This window comes from Microtus pennsylvanicus, chromosome 3, assembly GCF_037038515.1.
Source record: "Microtus pennsylvanicus isolate mMicPen1 chromosome 3, mMicPen1.hap1, whole genome shotgun sequence".
Lineage (NCBI taxonomy): Eukaryota > Metazoa > Chordata > Mammalia > Rodentia > Cricetidae > Microtus > Microtus pennsylvanicus.
Window position 1 is genome coordinate 142,419,203 of NC_134581.1, and position 26,530 is coordinate 142,445,732.

General features: G+C 43.8%; 2 protein-coding genes across 7 annotated transcripts in view; both read right to left on the reverse strand.

Annotated features, from left to right (window-relative positions):
* Positions 1-6,845, reverse strand: part of LOC142847373 (phospholipid-transporting ATPase FetA) — a 75,238-nt gene extending 68,393 nt beyond the window's left edge. The window contains exon 1 of the mRNA XM_075968079.1: positions 6,807-6,845. Within this exon, the coding sequence (XP_075824194.1) occupies positions 6,807-6,834 (28 nt within the window). The 5' untranslated portion in view covers positions 6,835-6,845. The remainder of the gene's footprint in view (positions 1-6,806) is intronic.
* A 6,117-nt stretch (positions 6,846-12,962) lies between these two features.
* Positions 12,963-26,530, reverse strand: part of Unc13b (unc-13 homolog B) — a 210,996-nt gene continuing 197,428 nt past the window's right edge. For 4 of the 6 annotated variants that reach the window (XM_075967443.1, XM_075967440.1, XM_075967439.1 and 1 more), the window contains 17 exons: positions 25,707-25,837; positions 25,015-25,100; positions 21,277-21,403; positions 20,991-21,087; positions 20,639-20,782; positions 20,126-20,203; positions 19,596-19,673; positions 19,027-19,115; positions 18,656-18,808; positions 18,418-18,541; positions 18,263-18,319; positions 18,022-18,102; positions 17,365-17,512; positions 15,963-16,019; positions 15,066-15,158; positions 14,724-14,883; positions 12,963-14,561 (listed from right to left, as the gene is read on the reverse strand). In XM_075967443.1, coding sequence (XP_075823558.1) covers positions 14,276-14,561; positions 14,724-14,883; positions 15,066-15,158; positions 15,963-16,019; positions 17,365-17,512; positions 18,022-18,102; positions 18,263-18,319; positions 18,418-18,541; positions 18,656-18,808; positions 19,027-19,115; positions 19,596-19,673; positions 20,126-20,203; positions 20,639-20,782; positions 20,991-21,087; positions 21,277-21,403; positions 25,015-25,100; positions 25,707-25,837 — 1,989 coding nt within the window. In that variant the 3' untranslated portion in view covers positions 12,963-14,275. The remainder of the gene's footprint in view (positions 14,562-14,723; positions 14,884-15,065; positions 15,159-15,962; positions 16,020-17,364; positions 17,513-18,021; positions 18,103-18,262; positions 18,320-18,417; positions 18,542-18,655; positions 18,809-19,026; positions 19,116-19,595; positions 19,674-20,125; positions 20,204-20,638; positions 20,783-20,990; positions 21,088-21,276; positions 21,404-25,014; positions 25,101-25,706; positions 25,838-26,530) is intronic. The other 2 variants (XM_075967442.1, XM_075967441.1) reach the window with 1 other exon arrangement.

Below are 26,530 nucleotides of genomic sequence, written 5' to 3' on the forward strand. Positions count from 1 at the left end.
TTTGTTTGGTCTATCTAGTTTTATAGTCTACACTCACTCTTAAATCCCAAATATTAGAAAGAATGAGCTGTTTGTCTTTCCAAGACCTCACTTAATATAATACTTCCCAGTTTCATCTATTTTCCTGCAATTTTACTCATCTTTACAGCGGAGAAAACTTCCATGGTGCATCTATGCCATTCTCATCATCCATTCTGCAGTTGATGGCCACCTAGACTGGATCCATCTCCTTGCTATTGTCAACAGTGCAGCAATAAACACTGGTTTGGAAATACTTCTGTGGTAGGATATGGAGTTCTTTAGGTTTGTGCCCAGGAGTAGTAGACTTGAGTCATATGGTGGTCTGATTTTTAATTAAAAAATTAAGACTACCATTACTATGTGAGTGCACATGACGTGTGTGTGTGAGAGAGAGAGACAGAGAGAGAGAGAGAGACAGAGAGAGAGGACAGAGACAGAGAGAGAGAGAGAGGACAGAGAGAGAGAGAGAGGACAGAGACAGAGACAGAGAGAGAGACAGAGAGAGAGACAGAGAGAGAGACAGAGAGAGAGATAGAGAGAGAGGGGACAGAGACAGAGAGAGAGAGAGAAGACAGAGAGAGAGAGAGAGAGGACAGAGAGAGAGAGAGAGAGAGAGAGAGAGAGAGGACAGAGACAGAGAGAGAGAGAGAGGACAGAGACAGAGAGAGAGAGAGACAGAGAGAGAGAGATAGAGAGAGAGGACAGAGAGAGAGAGACAGAGAGAGAGAGAGGACAGAGAGAGAGAGAGAGGACAGAGACAGACAGAGAGAGAGAGAGAGAGAGAGAGAGAGAGAGAGAGAGAGAGAGAGAGAGGACAGAGACAGAGAGAGAGAGAGAGAGACACAGAGAGAGAGAAGATCAGAGGATAACTTGTGGAGTCCATTCTCTCCTTCCACCTTTATGTGGTTCCTGGGGATCAAACTCTGATCATCATTTATATGCAGTGAATGTTTCTATCCACCAAGTCTTTGCATAAGCCCTATTTTTAAATTTTTTGATGGCCCTTCATATTGATTCCCACAGTGGTTACAGTAGCTTACATTTCTTTTTTTATTTTTTTATTTTTCCATTCAAAAATTTACACTTCCTCCCCTCCTCACATTCCACTTCTGCTTCCCTACTCACCCTCCTCTCTCCTCCTCCCTCCTTAAGAGAGGGCAGGGAAGTCCAAGGCCCTCCTCCCACCATCCAGGACTAGGAAGGTATGCATTCAAATAGACTAGGGTCCCAAAAAGCCAGTACATGCAGTAGAAACAGGTCCCAGTGCCATTATCGATGGCTTCTCAGTCCACCCCCATTGGCAGCCACATTCAGAGAGTCCGGTTTGATACATTTCTACCAGCAATGGATAAGAATTCCTCTTTCCCAAAAGTCTTGCAAGTATTTATTATATTTTCTTGATCATAGCCATTCTGAATGGGGTAAAATGGAATTTCAAAGTAATTTAATTTACATTTCCCTGATGACAAAAATTCATATGTAAGGCTGTCAATCCTAGAGTTAACTTTCTGCCTAACATTCCCTTGAATATTGTGCCCCTGAAAACTTAAAAGGCAATGATTCTTGTCTGACTACTCCCTTCTAGGTGAGAATGCTATTATAATGGGGTCAGGGAGTTCCGTTGCCTCTGTGAAGGGCCAATCCAGGAACATTCTAGAAAAAAACTGTTTAGCATTTACTGAATATACATATATATGAAAATATGCCATAGCAACATATGGGGGTCATAGGACAATTTGCAGGAAATGGTTCCTTTCTTCCATCACAAGGGATCCAGGTATCAAACTCAGGTTTTCAGGTTTGATAACAAGTGCCTTTACCCACTGAGCCAACTATCCAGGGGTGTTCTACAGAAGGAGGTGATCATGGCAGTGAAGATTTGTTATCCCTTCTCAGCATCATTTGGTGGTTTAGCTCTTGTAGACCAGGCTGGCCTCGAACTCCCAGAGATCCGCCTGCCTCTGCCTCCCGAGTGCTGGGATTAAAGGCGTGCGCCACCACTGCCCGGCCTTAGTGTAGAATCTTATCTGGAGTCGAAGGTGACCATGTACAACACCAAACATTAGGGAAGACTCCACTTTCCTCTTGTGTCAAAGTCAGTAACAGTCTATGTTCCTGTGCTCCCAATGGAAATCATCCACATGGGACACTGTAGTAGAACAAGCAGCCAAAAGTTCACATGCACAAGCATGGAAGCAGGAATGTGCTCTTTAGACAGAGGGGGAGAGCCGAGCACCAACAGCTACTGTGGTATCTTAGATACCAGCCAAAACCCTTAGTGGTTTCCATGTGTTACCCAGCGAAGTCATCAACATCATCTAAGATGCTTGGATTTGCACCCAAACTACCCATGTCCTTTTCTCTTCCACTACTTATCTTCATGCAAACTAGTCTAGTACATTCTCCTCATCTGTGCACTCTTCATATTGTCACTTCTAAAAGTATTGCCTTCTCCATCTTATAATCCTCCACAGGCAGAGGCAGGTGGATTTCTGTGAGTTCGAGAGAAATCCTGACTCAGGAAAAAAAAAAAAAGGTGATTCCTTCAAAGCTATCTTACAAAGGCCAGTGCAAATTCTGGGAACTTCCAACATACAAAAATACTTTTCCCTTCCAGCTCCCACAATATTTTGATTTTATTCTCCAAAACAAGCCATTGCTCTGTGTGCTATAATTTTTTTTTATTTCATCTTCTTCTTTACCAGTCTAGTAACTGGAACTATATTCATTCCTGTCTTCTAAATAGGGGAGAAGTTTTTGTTTTTGCCTTATTTTGTTTTTTAAGGAAATGGACTAAGGAGTGAACACAGGGTGGGGCAGAATGGTTCTGTAAGTACAAAGCCCTTGCTACATGAGCCTGGTCTCTACAATCCACAGTAGAAGGAACGCTAGTTTCTAAAAGTTGTCCTTTGATCTTCATACTCATGCACATAGACATACAAATAATAAATGACATGATTTTTTAAAAGAAGAGTGAACAGAAACACGAAGTGGGTTTACTTGAAATACCAGTCCAAGGAAACTCTTCCAGAAACACACTCATAACATAATGTCTCCTGCTGATAAATTCCTCAAGACAATTGCTACAAAGAACACAAGCACATTATCTGTCTGATGCTGAAAATCAGCTCTGGGACCTGTATGTCTCTCAGCTAAAAGCAACCCAAAGGCACATTATCCTTAGCTGCCCTACTTCATTAGAGACAATGTGGTAGCCACAGAGTGAGGCGCTCCTGTGACCAACTTAATCTAGGCCTCTACACTGGGGACCCTGGGCCTCACATGGTCCTTCACAGTAAAAAGCAACACATTTCTAATGGGTCTAAGTCAAATGTCCACGAGGAAATCAAACTGAGCATGCTAAAATTAAAGTACGTCTTATGTTTCTTGTTTTTTAAAAAATTCAAAATTGCCTTCCAAATGGGCATGACAATATACCCCTATAATCCTTGTACTCAGGAGATAGAGGCAGGAGATTTCTGTGGGGTTGAGGTCAGCTGGGTCTATGCAGAGTGTTTCAGGCCAGTTAGGTCTGTCTACCCAGTGAATCCCTGTCTCAAACATAGCAAAACACTGAATTGCCTTCTATCCCCACCAAGGATGCCTGGCCTAGGAGTCATTCTAGATCTCTGATAACCTTTTATGATCACTCTGATTCTGGAAATTGCAAAATTTCAAAATTAGAAGGGCACTGGGAGCTATCTACTTCACCCACCCACCCTGAGTAGTTTTTCCTCTATGTCCAGCTGGTTTAAACACTTTCAGTGAAAATAAATCTCTCCAGACAACTTTTCCATTTTCAGTCAGCTCTGTTTATAAATTCATTTATGCATTTTTGATCTTAGCCATTCTGACAGGTGTAAGATGGTATCTCAGAGTTGTTTCGATTTGCATTTCCCTGATAGCTAAGGATGTTGAACATTTCCTTATTCCTTAAGTGTCTTTCAGCCATTTGAGATTCTTCTGTTGAGAATTCTCTGTTTAGTTCTGTACCTCATTTTTAAATTGGGTTATTTGGAATTTTGATATCTAATTTCTTGAGTTCTTTTTTTTTATTTTTATTTTTTTGGATTTTTGAGACAGGGTTTCTCCGTAGCTTTTGGTTCCTGTCTTGGAACTAGCTCTTGTAGACCAGGCTGGCCTCAAACTCACAGAGATCCGCCTGCCTCTGCCTCCCGAGTGCTGGGATTAAAGGTGTGCGCCACCACTGCCCGGCTCTTGAGTTCTTTATATATTTTGGAGATCAGTCCTCTGTCTGATGTGGGATTGGTGAAGATCTTTTCCCACTCAGTAGGCTACCTTTTTGTCTTATTGACTGTGTCCTTTGCTTTACAGAAGCTTCTCAGTTTCAGGAGGTCCCATTTATTTATTGTTTCTCTCAGTGTCTGTGCTGCTGGGGTTATGTTTAGGAAGTGGTCTTTTGTGCCCATGCATTGAAGGCTACTTCCACTTTCTCTACTATCAGGTTTAGTGTAGTCAGACTTATATTGCGGTCTTTAATCCATTTGGACATGGAGTTTTGTGCATGAGGATAGATATGGATCTATTTGCATTCTTCTACATGTTGACCTCCAGTTATGCCAGCACCATTGTTGAAGATTCTTTCTTTTTTCCATTGTATAACTTTAGCTTCTTTGTCAAAAATCAGGTGTTCACAGGTGTGTGGAGGGTGCCTGAACTGGCCTTGCCCTTAGTCAGACTGATTAATATCTTAAATATCAACATAGAACCTTCATTCAGCAACTGATGAAAACAGAGGCAGAGACCCACATCGGAGCACTGAACTGAGCTTCCAAAGTCCAGTTGAAGAGTGGAAGGAATGAGAATATGAGAAAAGTGGTCAAGACCATGATGGGTACACCCATTGAAACAGTTTACCTGAACTAATGGGAGCTCACCAACTCCAGCCAGACTGGGAAGGAACCAGCATAGGTCCAAACTCATCCCTCTGAATGTGGTTCACAGTTGCATGGCTGGGGCAGACTGAGGGGCCACTGGCAATGGCACCAGGATTTATCCCTACTGCATGTGCTGGCTTTTTTGGAACCTATTCTCTTTGGATGGACACCGTGCTCAGTCTAGATATATTAGGGAGGGCCTTGAACCTTCCCCAAAGCAATGTGCCTTACCCACTCTGAGGAGTGGATCTGAGTATGGAGTAAGTGTAGGGAATGGGAGGAGGGGAGGGAGTGGTAACTTGGATTGGGTATGTATAATGAAATTTAAAAATTTAAGTAATTTTTTAATAATAAAATTTTTAAAAAGAAAAATAAATTCCTTTATACATACACTTTCTCTGGACTCTTAGAAAACACAGAAGGCTAGAAAGGACCAATAATTAGGTTTGTCTAAACTGATCTTGAGTTCTCCCCAGCTGGCCAGCACTAAAACAAACAAAGCATCTATCCCTTGAATGTGGTACTTGAAATGGTGTTCAGTCTGTCTCCTCTATGGTTATCTTCCATCAGGAGATAGCAACTGGTTTGTGAATTATGCTCCTGAAACCTAATATTTGGTCTATCCGTCTACTTACTACATGGGCAGCCAACAAAACAACAAAACATGAGAACTTTACTTTTCCCTAACACTAATCTTGAACATCCTAGCTTTCCTGTTTGCCCTAATTCTCAAATGCACTATACTCCATGTTGTCCATCCTCAAACTCTTTCAGGAATTTATCTTCTCCAGAATGTCTCTCAGAGATTTCCAATAACTTCTCTTATATTCTCCCCTTTTCTTTCAATTCAAGTCTAACAAAGGGCCAAATGGCTGGGCTTATCCAGAGATACACTGTCTAAGCAAGAGATGGTCCATTAATCTCCATTAAACTGATACCTTCAACAATAATCTGCTGGGCTACTGTTGTCTCCTTTAAAGGCTCAAAGATTAGAAACATACTCACCTTAAGCTTTGTTACCAAGGTTATCATAGTATGGCTTTCTGATTACAAATCTTCAGGATTAAATTACTTATCGACCTATTTCAACTCCTTAGTTAAACATTACTCTTATTGGCCTCTAAAAAGAACACTTAAACACTACTCTCATGTATAAACTAATATCATCAGGGGTTATAACTAAACTCATTAAAAACCTCAAGTTCAATTTTATAAATTTTCCCCCTTGACTCTACAGAAAAAGTAGTTCCAGGCAAGGTCAGAGGCAAATCAAGTTTGAATCCTTGTCAAGTTTCTTGCAGTTCTATTTTTGTACTTTGTTTGTTTTTGAGACAATGTCTCTCGTAACTCAAGCTGGTGTAGAACTCACTACCTACTCTGGTTAACCTTGGGTTCTTTATCATCCTTCCTCCAGCTCCCAAATTCTGGGCTTAGAAATGTCACCACACACAGTAAGCTATGTAATTCCCCCCATTTCGGTGACCTGGTGGTTGGACCTAGGGCACTGTGCATGCTAGGCGGGCCTCCTATCACTGAGAAGATACTTCTTTAGCCAATGCAGATCCCAATTTGTAAGGTACTTCTAGGAGGACACCTGTTCCTTGCTTTACAAATGAGGTAGTGGCACACACTTGGAAGGTGGAGACAGGAGGGTCTCTGTGAGTTCAAGGCCAGCCTGGTCTACAGCGTGAGTTCCAGGACAGGCTCCAAAGCTACGGAGAAACCTTGTTTTGAAAAAGCAAACCAAACCAAACAAACAAAGAAAAACAAAAAGCAAATGTCCCAAAAGCACAAGCTGTGTGAGTGGAACGTGGTACAGTGCAGGACTAGGCAGATACTAGTACTGCTTGTGAACTCTACCTCAACTAATATGAGCTGAGTACTTACCTGAAATAAAAACTTTTATGTATTTCATCTCAGAGAAACACCACCTAAGAATGAAACAAAAACTGCTTGTCAGTGAGCTGGCATCCTGATGCTATAATACCTACCACTCATTAACAATGTAGTGTGATGGACACTCTACTCAGTGCTTTATGGAGGTTATCTTTTTATTTTAAAATTATGTGCCTATGTTTGTGTGGGAGTAAATGTACCTGAATGCAGGCAGCTGTGGAGGCCGGAACAGGGTATCAGACACCCTGAAACTGGAGTTGCATTAGACTGTGGGTGCTGGGAACTGAACTTGCATCTTCTGGAAGAGCAGCAAGTACACTCTTCTGCTGAGCTATTTCTACAGCCCCTCTCACTTTGTTTTTGAGACTTGGTTTCATTATGCTGCATCATGACCTTGAACTCAAAATCTTCTGCCTCAGCCTGCTGAATAGCTAGAATTACAGGCATATGCAGCACCCAGCTCATGATTAAAAAAACGAACAAACAGATAAAAAACTCAAAGCACAGCATGCAACCAAGACTAATCAATTCAAGGAATCAGTATTATCTAATATCAAGAGATTCCGATGTGTATTCAAAGCTGAGGACCATTAATACATTAATTAAGTACATTAATTCTTCCTCATATGAGATAAAAGGAACCCAAAACTAAATAATTTAAAAGTGATCAAGGCTCACTGAATGAAAGAAGAGGTGATTCCTTAGTAAATGATTAAAAACCCCTGATGTCAGAAATTAAGGCTCCTGTAGAACTTTTCAATGACTTCTTAGCTTTTCTCCCATTAAAAGCCGAAGTCACTATAATGTGCAATAGGCCCCAGGGGGATACTTTATCTTTCCCTTCATTCAGTCAGTTCATCTACACTTTGAGACCTTGGCTAGAAAAGGAGCTATCCAGGCATGTAAGAAAGGACCCAATATAAAGTGGGGATAGAGAGGATCAAGGCTCGATGCTGGGCACTTTCATTACATCATAGAATCTTCACAACAACTCTTCAACAAAGGTGTCAGCATCTTCATACACAGATAAGGACACTGAACCTTGCAGTATTTTCACATAGGGGACACTATACTATTTGGAAAGTATCTATAATGATGGTTTGCTCCTAGAGAAAATGTTTGCTATTTCTTTTCCCATCCTCCAACTCATCTGTCCTGGTCTGGAAAGCTGATGTTTATGAAGTATATACCCCATACTCTCTTGGCTCTAGACTGCCATTTAGATATTAGCAATGAAAAGAAAGCACTAGCTGGCAATTGAAGGACAAGGAAAACATTAGGGCATTTATTCCTCTGCACCTTGCTCAAGTCCCTGCAGTGGTTTCTCACCACTTAGGATCATAGCTGTCAGGGAGCCTCTTCTCCCAGAGCTGTAGCTCTAGCTTGACTCCAGGATAAACAGTCCTTTCCTTTGATCCTTTTATCCTTAGGAGAGCTTCTGTTGCTATTCCTCTTGTGTTTACTCCTTGCCAATCCCTTTATTACTGACAGGCCCTTAAGTTAAATCTTTATGATTGTATCAACTGCCTTTCTGCCAAGACTCTGACTGCTACATTAGAAAAATAATACATGGGGACTGGGCTGGAGAGATGGCTCATTGGTTAAGAGCATGTACTGCTTTTACAAGACCAGAGTTTGATTCCCAGAACCTATATTAGGCTATAACAACTGTCTGTACCTCCAGCTTCAGGGGGATATGACAATTCTGGCCTCAGTGGACACAGACCCACACAAATAATTAAAATTTAACTCTTTTTAAAAAATAGGACAAAAAGGATGAATGCTCCACTACTTTGAACTTCCACTCAACTTCCAAGTACATGCAGGAGTCTCTTCCCTTTTTTCTACTCCAAAGTCTCCATCCTTCCCAATCTACCTAGTCTTCCATGAAGTCTCTCTCAGCACTCTACCACCAAACCATGGTACCTCTGTTAGTATTGTGCTGAATCTAGTGTGACTTTAGTACTTGTCCTTATGGGTCTCTAACTGTTCAGCTTTTTCAACAGGGACATTGTAGGAAGACAACACATTAAGTTAGGGAAGCTCAACTGTAAAGAACATGTGAGGTCACTTTACCTCCTTATTTCACAGATGAGGATATCTGGGTTGACACACAAAAGTTCTTGTCATAGCTACATAGCAGCAGAGTTAAGTCTAGAATTTAGATTTTTCCTGCCTCCTTAATGTGATGTTGAGTCTGCACTACATGCTTAGTAGGCAATTGATATGCTGACGACCACCCCTAAATTTATAAGGGTCATCTGTCTTTTATTCAATGTTAGTGTCTATGTCTAGATAATACCAGACATATAGTAATTATTCAACAAATATAATCTTCATGAACCTGTGACTAAACAAGACAAATTCCATAGAAGCTAATTTATCAGAACACAGAGGATTCTGCATAATGTTTCTTTATTCACATAGAGAAAATGTATAGTTTTCTAAGTGCTCTTATGTACATGAGCCCATTTCACCCCTCTGAGTTAGATATGGAAGAATTTACCAGTCCAAATAACAATTGCAACAAACAGTTATGTAAAGGCCAGGATCCTGAACAGTATGTGTCAGAGACCCACGTCTGTCTTCTGATTTCTGCTTTAATACCATCTTTGCATTTTATGTTGCTTTTCTGCTTCTGGGTCTAGGGAGATCATGTGGGAACCATTCAGTGAACAGGTGCCACATGTTTATTCTGTCCTTTAAAACACACTAGATCAGCTCGTCTAACCTCAAAGTTTTCCTGATTCTTTTATTTAAAACTGTAGCAAGGGGCTGGAGAGAAGGCTCAGTGGTTAAGACCACTGGTTTTTCTTCCAGTGGTGTTGGATTCTCAGCACCCACATGGCAGTTCACATCTGTCTCTAACTTCAGTCCTAGGGGATCTAATACCCTCTTCTGTCCTCCAAGGGCACCCATACACGTGGCGTACAAACAAGAAGTTAAAATATCCAGAGACACAAAAAAAATAAATATTTTTTAAAACTATCAACTCATACTTACTATTGTAGTATTATTTAACATGTACACTGTATTTCTACACATAGAGTATGGCACAAGCTCTTAATATATCCACTAGTGAAGGTGTATTTTGTTCTGTGTGGTTAGACTCAGCCTAAAGATACTTATTTTCCAGACAAAGGGTTACCATTGTGTCTTCTTAAGTCAAAGGGACAGAATTTTTGATCTTTTTAAAATTCTAGTGTCTTTCAGATGCTTCACCCATTGCCTGGACTCAGACTATTTGAGATTGTAATATAGGAATAGTCCTTTTGTGACCACATTTCCACAAGAGGGAAAAATAATACCTATCTTTAGCCTGCCCTCTCAAAGAGGAATTGTAAATGGATGGGTCCTCTTCAGATGAACCATGGCTCTTTCAGATATTTTGCTTGAATTCTCTTACCCAAACTATTTTGGTATGGATTTCACCCTTGGTTTTACCTCCTAGGATGTCCTGTTACAATCAGCAAAGGAGCTGAAGTTAACTTTAACACACATGATGAATTTCTGTTTTCATTAGGAGCTTAAATATTAGCTAAGAAAATGACCCCAAGTTCTAAACTAAGGGTCATATATTCAAATGCCTACTATATGTACAGCCCAGGATGAGAAAATAAGTGCGGAGTGTGGTGAACCTGCAAAATGTATATTTTAAAACTTTTAAAAAAAAGTTGGGTTTTTTTTTTTAAAAACTTTTGAGAGGTATCTCATGTAGCCCAGACTGATCTTGAACTGCCTCAGCCTCTTAAGTGCTGGCTGGAAAAGGTTTTAGTTACTGCTGGGTGTGGTAATTTATACTTGTAATCCTAGCAGCCAGCAGGCAGAGGCAGGAGAACCACTACAAGTTCCACGTCTGGTCTACACAGCGAGTTTCCAGCCATTTAGGGCTATCCAGCAAGACCCTGTCTCAAAGCAACCAAACAATGTCTATAGTTATAGTTTATAGTTAATACTAGATAAATAAATAAATACCTGGCTACTTATTTGCATCAGGAAGTATGTTCGCGGTAGACAGTTTAATTTTTCTTTCCAGGTAGACATTAAAAGAAAGAGAATGATGGAAAATGCAGGAGAACCTTAGCAGTCTTGGGAAAAGAAGCACACACAGCTAGGGGAAAGGGTTAACCTGCTTTATGGAACTAATGGACAAATGTGCGCCCTTGGGAAATTCTCTGGGGAGCGGGGGATAAAGACTCTCTTTGGAAATATCAGGACAAAAGTATCTGGGAGCCCTGGGTAAACTTGTATGTTTGAGGAGTACTGACAGAGCGGGAAGTATTACAATAGTTCTCAAGGAAGGAAGATGAAGAACCACCGGGTAAAGTAAGATCTTAACTTCTCTTGGGCGCCCCCTGCTTACCGTCGCCTCACAGCCTTCTACTCCAGCAACCTCCATCTTAACGCATCTTTCTGCGCAGGTGCTACAGACGCACAACTTCCGCCCAGAGCAGGATCTGCCCCACCCCCACCCGCGCGCTCCATGCGTCTCTAGCCGGGCCAGTGACTGTTTAAGCAACCTGCAGATCAAATTCTGGCTTTGAAGTATTGAGTAAATCCCTCGGACGGCTGAGGCCAGAGGGGCAGAGACTATGGGCTGATGAGGAGAGACAGAATAACAATGGGGAGTGCTGCCCAGAGTTGGCTGAATCCCGATGACTTCCCGGAGGTAACAGGACAAACGAGGTGGAAAGGGATGTCTGACATCTCAAGAAGGTCACACTATGTAAAAGGGGACCGAGTGGCACACGTGCACAAGCATGTAGAGATAATTCAGAGAGCTGCAGGATTGGGAGTGGGGTATATAGTTGGTGTGTCCTCTTGGAGGGTCTTAAATTACAGCTTGGAAGCCATGGGTGAATACTGAGTAGCATTTAACTGGAGAGCTTGAAAAGGAAAGAGGAGGGACCCCAGAGAGATGGCTCAGGGATAAGAGTACTCGGTTTTGCAGAGGTCCTGGGTTTGATTCCAAGCACTCATACAATGGCTCAAAACATGCATGATTTCAGTTCCAGGGTCGAATGCCTTCTGACCTCTGTGGGCACCAGGCACCCAGGTGGGGCACAAACATACATTCAGGCAAAACATTCACACACTTTACAGGTTTCCAAGCCTCAAGAAGCTGAGCTTCTGCTTTGAAGAGGGTCTTTCTTTGTGTGTACCTACTGTTAGGGTGTTTTCTTAACTGCTGTATCTGTCTGCCTCTGTTTGCTATGCTTGTGGTTTCTCTACAGCTACCTGTCTGTTATGGTCAATAAATATTTCCTGTCTTTAAATTATTTAACTGGTAGAGAAAATGAAACCAATCAAGACCCTTAACAACTAGTGGTAGCAGGACCAGATAATAGAAAGTAGCTTCATGGGGGCCATTTCATTTTTAGACATGGTCTAACTGTAGCCATGGCTGGCCTCAAATTCACAGAGATCCAAATGTCTCTGTCTCCCAGTTGTTGGGCTCAAAGTGTGAGTTCCCCTGCCCAGCCCCTGGGGGCAGTTTTGATGCAGAAATCACAGAAGGTGGCTGCTTTGGTGGTGGGGTGGGGGAGAAAGAAGAAGCCTTAAGACTCCTTGGCAACTGAATAGAGAGGATCTATTTCGCAAGAAATGGAAATGGGGCTAGTTTCTTGTTGCAGGTGGTGACAGCAGTCTGAAGGAGTATGTGAGGCCTACATTTCTCATGTCATCTTTTCTGATTCCAGAAGGCCTCATTAGTTTTATTACCACAGTTTATCTTCCTTGAAAAGAGCCGAAAAGCCTAATCTGTGCTGTCCAAAGCAGCCTCAGGCTGCATCTCTCCCCAACAGATATCTACCTGTTTCAGAGCTGTGGTCTGCCCTAGTGATCCTAGACAAGGAAGGAGGAAGCATGGGCTACTTCCCATGGCACATGTCGACTCCTTCTTTTCTGGACCTTTTGCAGGAAGCTGATGTCCTAGGTCACAAGACTGTTATCCGACTAGTTCTCAGTCAAGACCAAAATGATTCAGTCTAATGACTGCTGAATCAGTGCTCATTCAGAACCACTTTAGGTCCCACCATTTGGCTATAAGGGGGTAGGGAAGGGGCTTTTGATCCAAAAGCTATCATTAAATATGACAGTCAGTTTTATGGTTTTCCACATCTTCACAGAATTCCAGACCCCAAAAGCTGCTATAAGATAATTTATTACAGTCTAGCCTATAATTTTCTGTAACAATGGCACATATAATAATTAAAAACAGCACAAATGCTTGGTTTGTTTCATGTGTTGGCCAGTGTAGTGTGGACAACGTTGAGTCCTCAGCAGTTACAGTAAGTTAGTGTCAGGAAATCCAAGGACCAAGTCACATCTCTGAGCAAGGGTCCATGAAGCTCCTCTGACCCTCTGAAAGTTTGTCCTTGACCTTCCAGCGAGTGCTGAGGACTCCCTCCATCCAGTTCATACAGAGGAATGAGAGTCCAAGCTCCTTTTTTATTCTTGACCAATCCATGAGGAACAGTCACTGATCCCAAGGAGAAGAAGGAAGGCCAAAGACTAGATGTTTTCTTCAAGGAGGAGAGCCAGAAGGTTGTGGCCATAGGTGAGGACAGCTCTTTCTAGATAGTTTTCCAAGATTTTTGGCTTTGTTCAGGGACTACTCAAGAAAATATCCTTGGATCCTTATTAGCCCTCAAGTCTATACATAAAAGAATTGTGTGTGTGTGTGTGTGTGTGTGTGTGTGTGTATGTATGTATGTATGTATGTATGTTCTAAGCATCATTCCCTGCTGACAGAGTAAGGAGTCGGGAGTACTCTGGGCAGATAAGACCCCTGGTGCCTGGATTCCAAAGAAATATTCTGCTCAGGGCTCCAAAGCACCATGTGAACCTTCTCTGACTCATGACAGATAGTCTGAGCTAAGGAAATCAGCCAGCTCCTTTTGCAGAAGGTATCTTGTTCAGTTCCCAAGCCTTGTTTTCACTGGATCCACACAAACCAGTCCAGTTCAAGGGACGGTGAATTCCAGTCTGTGCATTCCTGCTCTGGTTAATCTCCAGCATGGACCTTGGAGCTCAGGAACATCAATAGGTCAGCCAGGAAACAATCTGTAGGCCTTCTAAACATCTTCTATGATGAGCATGTAAGCATCTAACTGGACAAAGTGTGGTTTAGAGGAGGCTAGAGGTGGGAGGTGGAACGGAGTGTTGACTACCAAGAACAGCTGACATTCTTGGAAATGTCTGTCCCTCTCCATTTATAGAAAAATCTCTCCAGGAAGTAGCTCCACAGCCCAGCTTCTAACACCACAGACCTATTGGCTGGGTTTCATGACTTTTCTCTGAAAAGCCACAGTCTTACTACCCCAAGATTCTCCTTAAACATCCTTAACTAGGAGAGTCAGCCTTTTGACTACAAGGACTCTAAGCTGGCTACACAGCTAACTCTCCCTGACTGATGTGTGCGGTTGGTGTTGTCTGGATGGCACATAAACCAAAGATGCTCAACTCCCTTCCTCTGTGGAACGAGACTCCGATTTGAGCTTCACGAACTCTCGAGCCACCTCGTCATTGCTCCTCTGAGACAGAATCCGGAGAATGGTCATGCCTGTCTCATCCATGTGGATCTTCCGGCCCAACGGGCACCAGCAGGCACAGCTGCCCTTGGCTGCCACATCCCTCAGAGGCATTACTGCCAGTCCTATCACACGATCCTCCCGGGCAAAGCAGTAATCCTTCACGCATATTTGTAACTCATAGGCCTCCGGACCCTCTTCATTTCCCAGGAGGCTATGAGCACAGGGTAGAGGATAAAAAGCCAGAAATGAACATTCTCTGCTGAATTCATTCAAGTTTGACATCTAGCCCATGGATCTATTTCCAGTCTCTTCACCCTTACCACCCAGCACACCCTCATTCCAGAGCCTATAGGTTTCCAACTCTGTAACTTACAAGTGGAATGTCTCATTGTACTTGGGGGTCCAGTTGTTGCTTTTAGACTTGGTTGTGAACTTCCTCTTCTTATCACTTTGGTGTGGGCCAACCATGGTCACTTCCACAAAAGGCCGGAACATACCCGCTGTCTGCCACTTGAGGTCATTGGCTGCTACCACTACCCAAACAAGGGAGATCTGTGAGGGATCCCCCCCCCCCAGTATCCCAGTTCTTGAACCCCAGGTCATGTTCCCCTTGAGAAGGACTGAGCTGGAGCACTGGGATGAGCAGCCCCTGCTTTCACAGGATGAGTGAGGTCATAGCGAGAAAAAGCCAAACTTACAAGTCAGGAGTACTTACCTTTCACTGTCACCTTATGCTCCCCAGTGCCAGGATGTGTAAACAAGTCCACCTGAATGGAGACTTCTCCCACAGGGTCATCCACACCAGCCCCTGAGGACAGATGATTGTCTACTAGAGAACTAGTTCCAGGTAAAATGAGTTTAGAATGTTCCCACCTTACACCCTTCCCTAAAGCAAGAAGATATCACCCACAGTAGTCATGGGGAAGTAACAAATGGGAGAGGAAACAACAGGAGAGAAAGAATGAGGCTGTGCACTCTAACACAAAATAAGCTGACAGAATCTTGGGAGAAAGTTACTGAAACATGCACTGAGAATTCTCTCTCCCTTTTTCCCTCTTTCTCTCTGCTTTTCTCTTGTTCTTATTCCTTATATAGTGCAGGCTAGACTTGAATTTGAGAGCCTCATGCTTCAGCCTCTTGATTTCTCGGATTATAGTCATGTGCACTGACTTATGATATCTCTTACTGCTCTAGCCAAGAGATGCAACCTCATGCTTTTCTCAGAATTTCTGGGTGCCCCTGCTTGAGAGGTCTTCTCTGTACTACTTAAACCTACAGAACAACTCTCTAGTCACAATCTCTGCATAGGGTTAGTTTGTAGGTGTCTCTTAGTAGGGCCTCCACCTGATTCTGAGAACATGTCACTAACCTGTGCCTCAAAGAAAACCCTCATTTGTCCTGAGGTGTAATAATGGGGAATTTGGAGGACAAGACATAGGTCAAGAACAGAAGTTCTTCCTGGGCTACATGAGTACATTGCCAAGGTCAAAGATTCAGCATAGAGCTCCTGAACGTTTGATAGCTGGTTCAGCCATCCCAAGCATACACTTCACTGTAGTTCACAGGGTGAGTCAGTGTTTGATTTATGACTGCACAATGTAAAAGAACATACCCTTTTCTGGACGAATGTCCTCATTAGCAGTATACCTAATACCTTTCCCATCATGCACTGAGCGAGGAAGACAGGCAAGTCAAGAGGTGAGCAGCAGCAGAACAAGAAAGAAGAGTTGTTAGAGGTCAAGGAGTTACAGATATTCATGAGAGTCCAAATACATTCTGAGGAAGCTCAGACTGGGACAGGGTACAGAAAAAGGTCCGAGAGTCAAGGTCAGTGTCTAAGTGTTCCACATTAGACTCCATAGCAGAACAGTAGAAAACATGGAAAATGGGGCAAAGGGAAGGTGCAGTCTCCCTGTGGTGCAGCCCTGCTAGCACTGTAGGCCTGCTCTTCACTGTTCTCCAGCTGTATCACTACGCTGCCAAAAGCCTTTCTGGATTAACTCAGAACCTCCCTAATATCACAGGCCTTACATATCCTCAGCTCTGCAAAAGGTCCCCTCCCCCCTTCAGCCATACCATGCCTGCTTCTCTTGCTTTTCCTCCAGACCCTCGACTGCGAACAGCTGTAAGAAATGGAGCAGTACTGCACGACCCCTCCATTTTCTTACCTTCAGTCACTTCATTCTTAACTGCTTGATTTCTCCCTTCCAGGTCAACTCTACACTCCACATCCACAGCTTGGGAAGACTCAAGCCTCCCATGCTTGCTATGCTATCAGGTTCCCATACTCCGGGTAACCCATCCAAATTTTCTTGGGGGACTCCATTTAGGTATGCTTATAGGTGCCTCCTGGAAGGACCCTGCTTCAGGATCAGGTCAGAATTCCAGGATGAGCCTCTCTTTGCAGATGTGCTTTAGTTTGGACAGGCCTGGCTGGTGGCAGGAAGTAGAAGTAGGTACTGGAAATTCCCAAGATAAAAATATGCTCTTACCCCCAAACAAACCAACCCAGTTGTCTGGTCCTTGGATAAGCATCATTTGTGAGCCTACAGTCTCTGCTATGTGCGCCCCTCAGCTGCCCATGGTTTGCCTTGGTTCTCTTTTCATCCATGCTGCAGTGTATGAGGAACCCTTTGCCTTTTCTCTCCAGAGCACCAAGTAAAGCTACAAGGCTTCATGTGTATGTATCCAAGCATTCCCTGTCAAGGCTTCCTCACAGATTTTTCTTCTTCCCCATTACCAGATAGGGTATAGCTGAACCCAGTAAATTTGCACTGAGTAGGAAATGTCCAGGAAAAGGAATAAAGACCAGGCACATTTTCAAAGCCCCTGTGACTCTCATTCTTCTGCCTGGTATGGGCATGTGCCTCAGTAGGTACTGAATTTAAGTACTGAATGTTGAAATTCAAGCTTTAAGGAGCAATTGGATCCTCTCCAAGGGCTAAACAATACTAATTCCCTACAGGCCCTGTATATGGAGGGGAGGTGGGAACATACAGTCCTTAGGGCCTTACCCTGGGCAGTCTGTGAGCGCACAAATGTCTTGATGAGAGTGTCTGTAGTCTGTGTGTACAGAGACAGGGCATAACGTAGAGACTGCAGGTCTGGGCTCTTCTCCAGGAATGTTTTCTTCAGACCATTGCCTCCTGCATGGAAGTATTGCTGAAAGATAAATGAGAACCTGCTTCATCTCCTCGCAGAGAGGCAACTCCCTAACTGTCCTCAGAGAAGCCAGAAGAGGACTGTGAGGACAGAGCACCTACAGAGTCAGCCATAGTCCCTCAGCATCATTTGCGTATTTGGCAGAAGCAGGAGGAGGGACATATTCCTGGAGGTGGTGTCTGAAGAAAGGGCATGTCTAGCTGGGCAGGTATGAGATAGAAGCACTTTAGGTAGGGAGGAGAGCCAAAAGTGATCTTTTACCTCTCTGAACCTTAGGGAACTTGATACCTCAGACATACTTTCCCCAAATGCCTCAATCACAGTTCACATGCACCTGACTTGGGTATTTGACTTGGGATCGTTTCTTTTTCTCTCTGTATCCCTGACACTGCCTAGGCCTTGTTTTCTGGATGTGGAATGCTAAGAGGCTGATCGCTAGTCTGGCAGGGTGGGATGCCAAGGCCAAATGTACAGAGGGAGACTGTCTGGAAAAGGGGGAAAGTCTCCACCTTGATGGTGTCCAAAGCCAGGTCAAGGACGGCACACTGCTTTGGAGTGAGATTCCGTGTTTCCTCTCGTACCATGTGGTCCTGGAACCCCAGAAAAAGCAGTATCAGGAAAGCCCAAGAAAGTCATAAGCACAGTGCCCCCACCAGTCAGTTTATAAATCACCCCATAGTAATAGCTCCCCCATTCCAGGCCCCCAGGTACCCTCCCAGCAGCCTCATGAGGACCCCACATCCCAAGAACCTTGAGTTTGGAAAGCTGGCTCAGCTCCTTGGCAGCAGTTATGATCAGCTGGGTACCCTAGGCAGAAAGAGATCAGACAAAAGCAGTGCTGCAAAGGAAGTGGGGAGTGAGGGAAAAGAAGACAATGAGAGCAACCGGGAGGGTGGTGTTCTTACTGTCTGGTCAGTGAGTGGGGGCAGGACGATCACCCGTTCCATGGTGTTCATCACCACCCGCCAGAGCTCCTTCAGGATGCGCTTCAGAACTGTCTTCTCACACACAGTGGCAAAGAGCGTGAGGCTACAGATTCAGGCAATAGGTGAGGCCAGGGGAAAGTCTGGGATGCCTGCTCCCCCAGAGGCTCCTCTGTCCGATGGCCTCAGCTTCACTTTCTTCTCAGGGTGCTATACTCACTTGCCATCCAGGAAATCCATAAGGGGTCGCAGTACACTATCTGCATCCTGAGCCACTGAGGCCCTGGCGTTGGGGGATGCATTTCCCGTGCCCCGAACTTGGCCCAGGATGTCAGCCATTTGTCGAACACATTCATCAATCCGCACCTGGAAGCTACACATGTGCTCACAGTGCAGCCCTCCCTGCCCCCCGCCACGACGACACTGGAGCAAACCAGCAATTTAGACTCATTTCTTTATGTTGCATCTCTATGACGGACAATATGCAGAAATATAGGAAGATCTGCAGCTGGATGAGCTTGGCTAGCAGCTCTGGGAGTAGCCAGGAACTTCATCTGGTTCTAAGGGCTGTGCATTTTGGGGGCCACTTACCTGTTTCCAAACACCATGCTGAGCTCATCCAGAACTGTATTCAGTTTCACCTGTAGCTCCTTCAGACTGTCTGAAGCTTCAGAGTCCAGCTATATTCATGCAGTTGCCAGGTCAGACTGCTGTCTTTCACTTTTTCATATACCACCACTTTCCCTCTTAGAGCCATATGCCGACACCTGTTCTTCCCTCACAGGACCATATCCCAAAGCTTTCTCCTCTTTCCTAGGACTATACCTCAATGTTTGCTCCTCCCTCCTAGGGTCACACCCCACCCTCAAGCCTAATTCTCCTTCTTACCATAATGGCTAATTCTCTTTCCTAGGCCCATATCCCAAATGCCTGGTTCTCCCTCCTAGGGCCCTACCTCTATGCTTGTTCCTCTGGGTTGGTATCATATCCCAGTGGCTACTTTTCCTTTCTAGAACTTTACAACAATGCCTATCTCAAATGCAGCCACCTTAAGTCTGAAGCCAAACACCTAGCCTACACTTAATTGAGAGAGGGTAGAATTCTGTGACCAGGCAACTCAACCTAGGCAAAGTACAGTAACCACAGACCCTAAGACTTACCTCTTTGCCTCCCATGGCCTCAAACATTTTCTCCAGCTGGACCCTCAGCTGCTGCATGTTGTTCATCAGGATGCAGGGCTTTGGGGACAAAAAGGATCTCTTCAGTCTTAGCACAACACCCATTAGTTTAGGGTCCCTCACTCTTTTACGCTATTCCAAGGCCACAGGGACTTCACATTGCATAGGTCTCACCCTAAAGACTGAGATCTGGAGCCAAATCAGACAATTCTCTTTGAACAAAGACTAGTAGCAAACATTTTTACCTAAATTTTGGTTAGGTGATAGTTACAAAGATACTCATGGTATTTCTATTTATAACTCTGAAATATCTGAAATTTTTTTATTGAAAAAAGACTAAGCAAATGCTTAGTGGAGGAAGCACAAAAATGGGAGGCTCAGAGGCACTCCTAGCTAACTTCGCATTATCTTGAGGTATGAGTCTCAAGGAAAGCATGGAAGTGATCCCAAGTCAAGAGCAGCTGAGGCACATACAACATCCTCCACTCCTTTCCTCTCAGTGCCGGGCCTACCAGTTTCTCCTTTGTGCAGTAAGCTGGGAAGCTCTTTGATAATATGTCTGCATACTGGATCAGCACTTTCCCAATGGTCTGAGGAAAGAGAAGAAAAAAAAAGAGGAGAGAATCCTTAATGTCTTCACAGGGATCTTGCAATAATATCATCAAGTTGGCTGCAGGAGAGCACATACATAATCCCAGCACTCTGGAGGCAGAGGCAAGGAGGATTGCTGCAGGGTTGAAGCCACTCTGGGTTATGCTGTGGGTTCTAAACCAGCCAGGGCTATATAGAAGATCAGGTCTCAAATATATGAAACATCCCAAACCAAAGAAACCCCCCAAAATACTAAGAGGAGCAAAACTCTCTCAATTGCAGAACAGATCTGAGACAGACAACCTGTCAACTAGACATGACAAAGGGGGAGCAATAGGCTTTGCATGAAGACCAGCATGGACAAGGGTGGAACTCAGGCCTGTGACTGCGTGTAGTGATGTGAAGGGGCAAGGGTCTAGGAGGCCCATGGTTACCTTAGCAAACCTTCTCATGTAGTGGGCAAGGATGCTGGGGTCTGGGCATTCCAACTTTCGGATGATCTCAAAGCTCTGATTGAGTTGTGTAAAGACATCCACCACAGAACAGGAAAAGAGCGCATGCTCTGATGTCTGCTGGAACTAAAGAAGACCACACATGGAGTAACCATCCATAGCTTTAGGGTATGAAAGAGCTTGGTCTAGCAGAGGTGGCTCTGTGTTCTCCACAGCTTTCCTGCAGATTCTATAGGATTGGGCAGATTAGCCTAGCAGAAATCAAAAACTTCTGGCCAATAACTAAATGCTGAGATATGGATGAACCACTGTGTAGTCAAAGTTCCCAACTTACCCCATCCTTCTTATCTCGTTCCAGGGCCCCTCGCAGGAATTCCAGGGACACATCTTCATTCTCATCTAGCCACTGTAGCACAAACTGCTCAAACCACCTGTAGTTAGTTAGAAAAGGAAAACTAGGGACTGGAGCTAATTGGTATATAACATAATGCCTCCAGATGGAATCTTCCAGAAGGCAGGGCATTAACTCTTCTCTTTCTATAGCAGTACCTGCAACAGGCAATCTGAGCCTGGCCTACTGAACTGACCCGTCCCCTCTTCTTTGCTGCCCACACACTTACGCTGGGTACTCAGGCACCTGTCCCTGGAGAGCAGGCAGATCCCGCACGTATTCATTGTGGAGCCACTTCACCTTGAAGTGCAGGTTCATGTAGTCAGCACTCTTACACAGCCGGTCTTTCTCATGTTCTAGTGGAGAAAGAGAAGCTGGATCAAGTTTCAGTAGCCATGGTTCCTGGATTTCCTAAGCCAGCAGGTCTAGACAGGTTGCTCTGTCAGATAGCTTAGAAGACAGGGAATTTACAAGTCCTTCTAACATCTACCTACTCAGCCACTCTCTAAGAGCCTGGCCCAAACCTTCCTTTACAGAGGCTAAGTCAAGTAAAGTCTATAGTCTTCTTGCTCTAATTTATAGAAGTGCAAAGATAGAGAAAAGAGAGGATGATAATGACAACTAGTGGAGCTAGGAGGGCTGAGGGGAAGGAAAGACAATGGTTTTCTAATGTTTGTTTTCAATCTTAGGAACTGAGCTTTTCTATCAAATAGGCTTAAAGGAAGAGCTATTAAGATGTACATGGCATGAGATGTTAATGGGAACTTCCAGAGATAGAGAAAACCAAACAGAAAGACAGTGGAACAACCATGTTATGACAGACTCCTGAGGTAAAGTGAAGGGCTCCCAAGAAGAGCTGAAACAAAGAAAATGAGCTCTCAGGGAAATATGCAAATAAGGATAATCAGTTTGGAAACTATGGAAACCTAAATCAGGCTACTGTGCTATAGCAAATAGGCCTATTATTATGGATCTGATGGTTTAGATAGCTGAATCTCAATCTAGGATGAAGACCACTCATGGCTGATACAGAGTCTAAAGCACTTGCCACATCCACACACCTACCTGTTATAGCTGGAGTATCATTTTGAATAATAGAAGTCAATGTGTGCCAATAAAAAGGTTATAATGAAGGAGAAACTAAGCAAGAGAGAAGGAGCAGCTGGTATCCTTGGAGATGTCATTGTTCAACTTTGAGATAGCAGAGGTATTGCTCCTTCAAGTCAGAGCAGAGCATCTACTCTGGGTATACTGGTTCTAGTGACTAGGACAGGAGACACTCATCAGGGGAAGAGAAGCTTGGGCTGGCCAGCGCCTGGAAGGGTTTCAGGTCCCTGAACTTTTATCATCTGATACTGTAGGACCATTGTAACCCGAAAATGCATTTGCCATCTCTTCTAGGAAGCAGTGAGCAGCAGAAGGAAGGGTATAAAACTAGAGGCAAGGGGACAACCAAAAGTTCTTACCACCAGCAAAGGAGACTTTTCGAATACGAATGATAGTAGTTGCTTGTGACAAAGAAGAGATGCCAATGAGCAACAAAGAGTAGGAAAATCAAGGACAGCAAAGAGACCCTCTTTTCTACTCCATTCCCTGATGCCCTTGAACCAGTTCCTGACCTTGAAACACAGAATGACAGCATCAGGTACACCCTCCCCCTTATGCTTGTTTAACAGCCCACTGGAAATGGGGGCAGGGCTTCCTGGTGACTTCTGGACATTTTGTTTGTTTGAGGACCTTTAAGTTTCTGTATTTGCATGTAATTCTTACACTCTCTGACAATCCAGCATGTGTCCTCTGTACCAGCTCAACAATTTCTATACTAAACATCAACCTAAATAAACGCTAAGTAGATGAGTTTTCAAATATTGCGTACATTTTATTTTAACAAGACCCAAAGAGTTAATGCTGCGGCAAGATTTCACTCGGAAGACGGCTCAGTTGGTAAAGGGCTTGTGCCTCATTAGCATGAGCACCTGAGTTCAGATACCAGAACCTATATAAAAAGCTGGGCATGGAGTCAAGATGGGAGGTGAAACCAGACGGGAGGTAGAAATAGGAAGACGCCTGAAAGCTCTTGGGCTACCCTACCTGACCTGCTTGAAGTTCCAAGCCAATGAGAGACTCTGTCTCAAACAAAAAGGCACCTAAGGACTGAGTCTGGATAGTTGTCTTCTAAGCACTGCATACATGCATACAAATCCACATGTGTACTGAATGACACATGAACACGTGTATGTATATATGTATGTATGTATGTATGTATGCAAATTTAATGAGATTGTTGTTACTTGTGGTCGAATTGGGGTTAATTTATTAGAAGGAGCAATAATGTTCCCATAACCTGTCCTTGACTTGGGCATTACAACTTTTATTTATTGTTTTATTTGATTATCTATTGTGTATGTGTATGTATCTATAGGCAGAGGTCAGAAGACAACTTTTAGGAGTTGGTTCTTGTCGTCTGCCTTACTGAAATAGGGTTTCTCTGATGCTTCTGTTGAGGAGCAGTAATTCCTGACTACCCAGCCTGTTTCATCTGTCTGCTCCCCACCTGCCTTTACAGGGTCTCCTATATAGCCCTGGTTGGCTTGAAATGTTTGCTTTGTAGACCAGACTGGCCTCGAACTCAGAAAGATCCTCTTGCCTCTGCTCCTGAATGCTGGGATTCAAGGTATGTGCTACCATGTTTGGCCTGCATCCAGCTTTCTACATGGATTCTGAGGAACTGAAGTCATCAGAATTGTGAAGCCATCAGAATTATATGGGTAGAGCTTTAACCCATTGAGCCATTTCCCCAGCCCTGTTTCATTTCAGCCATCCTTCATTCCTGGATGGTTCTTTCGGCCTTATGATCTCTGCTAAATCTTTCTAATTCTGGAAATGTCTGTAAAGATTCTAATGGAATTCCATGCCTAACTTGTTTCTTTCCATCTCTTGCTGTCTTAATATCCCAAAATGAAATTGAACAGACTATGAATTGGCTCATTTTTCAGAAGTATTTACTTTTTTCTGCTAAGTGCACCATAGATATTTTCAAGAACCGATACCAAACTTCCCATGAGGCTTGGTGAGTGCTGTCTCACTAAGTTAGGGAGTCAGGTGAAACCTGTATAAGCCTTTCAACCAATGTGTAGACTGCACCCCAGAAAGATGAGTCCAAAGTAAGCAAGACTCGGCCACCGCTCTGGGGCTGAATTACACAATGCAAACTACACATGTGGTTTGGCTGTAACAACTTAGCACAGACCTTCAAAGTGTCTTTTAATCTCAAAAATCACTGATTCTAAACCTCATAAATTTAAGGGTATGAGAGTGATCCATGTCTTCATTCCACCCAAGCAAGTGATCCGAACTCTGCTTTGAGCTTGTCCCAGATGGCTCCTTTTCCTTCTAGATCCACTTTAACAGACTGAGGAGCTAGACTAACATATACAGATAGGAAAGGCAGCTAAATTGGTGAGCACAGATGGGTACAGATGAGAGAGTTCGACACAGACAGAAAGTGATATCTTTGTGGAGGTGAGAAGTGAAAAAAAAAAGGGTAAGCAGAATGAACAAAGTGAATAAAAACTTTATCTGTGGCTCTGCATTACAAGAGTGAGGGAAGAAGCTTTCTGAGAAGGGTTTTTTGTTTGTTTGTTTTTTAAAAGCCAGGCTAGTAAGTATAAGGAAATAATGATATTATATTTAAGCTCCTACCATGGGTGAAGCTGCTCTCTGGACTAGAAAGGTCTTGGATACGAATTTGTTATAAAGCTGGAAGGAGAAATCTGCATCTGCACATCCATTTTCCTTATTTCTTCCGGCTGCAGCTTTATCCATGCAATGCCTCCTTTAGTTTACCTGCCACTCTGGCTAGCTAGAAGCCCTCTAATTTCTTACTACCCTGTTTACCTAGAACTTGGAGTGGTCTGGGAAAGGAAAAGACAGTTTATGAGATGGGTGGAGTCTGGCAGACCCTTACCTTCCAACGCATACTTCATGTCTTGAGCAAACAGATGCCACATCACTTCTGCACTGACTTTTCCTACATTCAGCTCCTGAGGAAACCTGAGAGATGGAAAAACACAGTAAACATCAAGGCAAGAGCTATTTGATTTTATTTATCCCAAGGTACCTAGTTCTTACAAGACATAATGAAGAGAGGAGAGTCCTAGGGAACAGGACTAGGTTTAGTCTGGTAAGATAAATGAGGGCAAAGGAGACCCTATCAGCTAAGATGAGCCCAGAGGACAGAATGCCCAGAAGGTAAGACAAGGCATTAGATCTCTGAGAAGGGTTGAGGCTGGAGGGTTGGCCTAGGATAGATTAGCTGGAGGAGAAAGAACAGGGGGTTGGCCTTAAGAAGGCCAGTTTTAGTCAATATGGACAGGTACATGCACAGTCTCTGGATCCCTTCGAGTTCCCCTAGCAGTCCCAGTCATAGAAGCTTTTCTCTCTATGAAGGCTATCCCATTCTGGGTTGGGCCCCCCTTATGTTTCCACACCTGTCTCCAGAAACAGTTACTCAGACAGATACAAAGGACAGAAGGACAGATGGACGGACAGTTGGAAGAAGTGGCACTGCAAACATACAGAGATAGGAAAGAAAGAGGCGGTTAGACAGATGGACAGACCAATCATCAACAAGATAGAGCCAAGTAGAATTATACTCACTGGTTCAGAACAGGTGTATAGGAATTCTTATCCTCTTCTATGATTGACACAATGAGTGTGATAAGTTTGGGCCAGAAATCCAGGTTCCGAATGCTGGGCCCTGGTTCCTCTAGTGGTTGCTGCTCCTGGTTCTTATTCAGAGAACAGGAGAGTGGAGGAGAAAGGGAAATAATCACAGCAGAATTGAAAAGACTCTTCCTTTTTCTTTTCCCTTCACCATGTCTGTTATTTTAAAGTCAGAGATACTTCCTCTCCTGGCACATGTCTTCTAAATGTCTGCCTATGTTCCAATGAGGGATGACAACTGGGAGAACCTTCAACTATTGAGAATCGCTCTTCTCAGCTCTGGGGCACTGTTCTGGTAACCTTGAACAATGTGAGAGATAAAGGCCCTGTGCTCTCTCTCTTAGTTACTATGGACAGGTGACTGGCTGAAATGAGCACCCTTTAGTCTCACTCAAGTAGGTCTGGTTCTGTAAGGTTTGCCCACATCCAGGCATCCCTGTTCAGAGCCACACTTCACACACCACACACAAACATCTCATCTCTGCGAAGCTCCTTCAAGTGGAGCAGGCGCTATTCAACAGACAGACCCTGTGTGCAGTTTGACCTAACTTTCAGTGGGGCAGGTCCCCTTTGGATCCTTTGAAGGTTATATTAACTGGAAGAAATGCACCTGGAAAGCTATTTGCCTAGCTGGAGAAGAAGATTTGTTTAGAAGAAAACAAAGGAATACAACAGTGGATCTCAGGAAAAGAAGAGCCACTCACATTCAGACCCCAGACAAGGACACACTGTGATCATTGCAGCTACTGGAATGAACA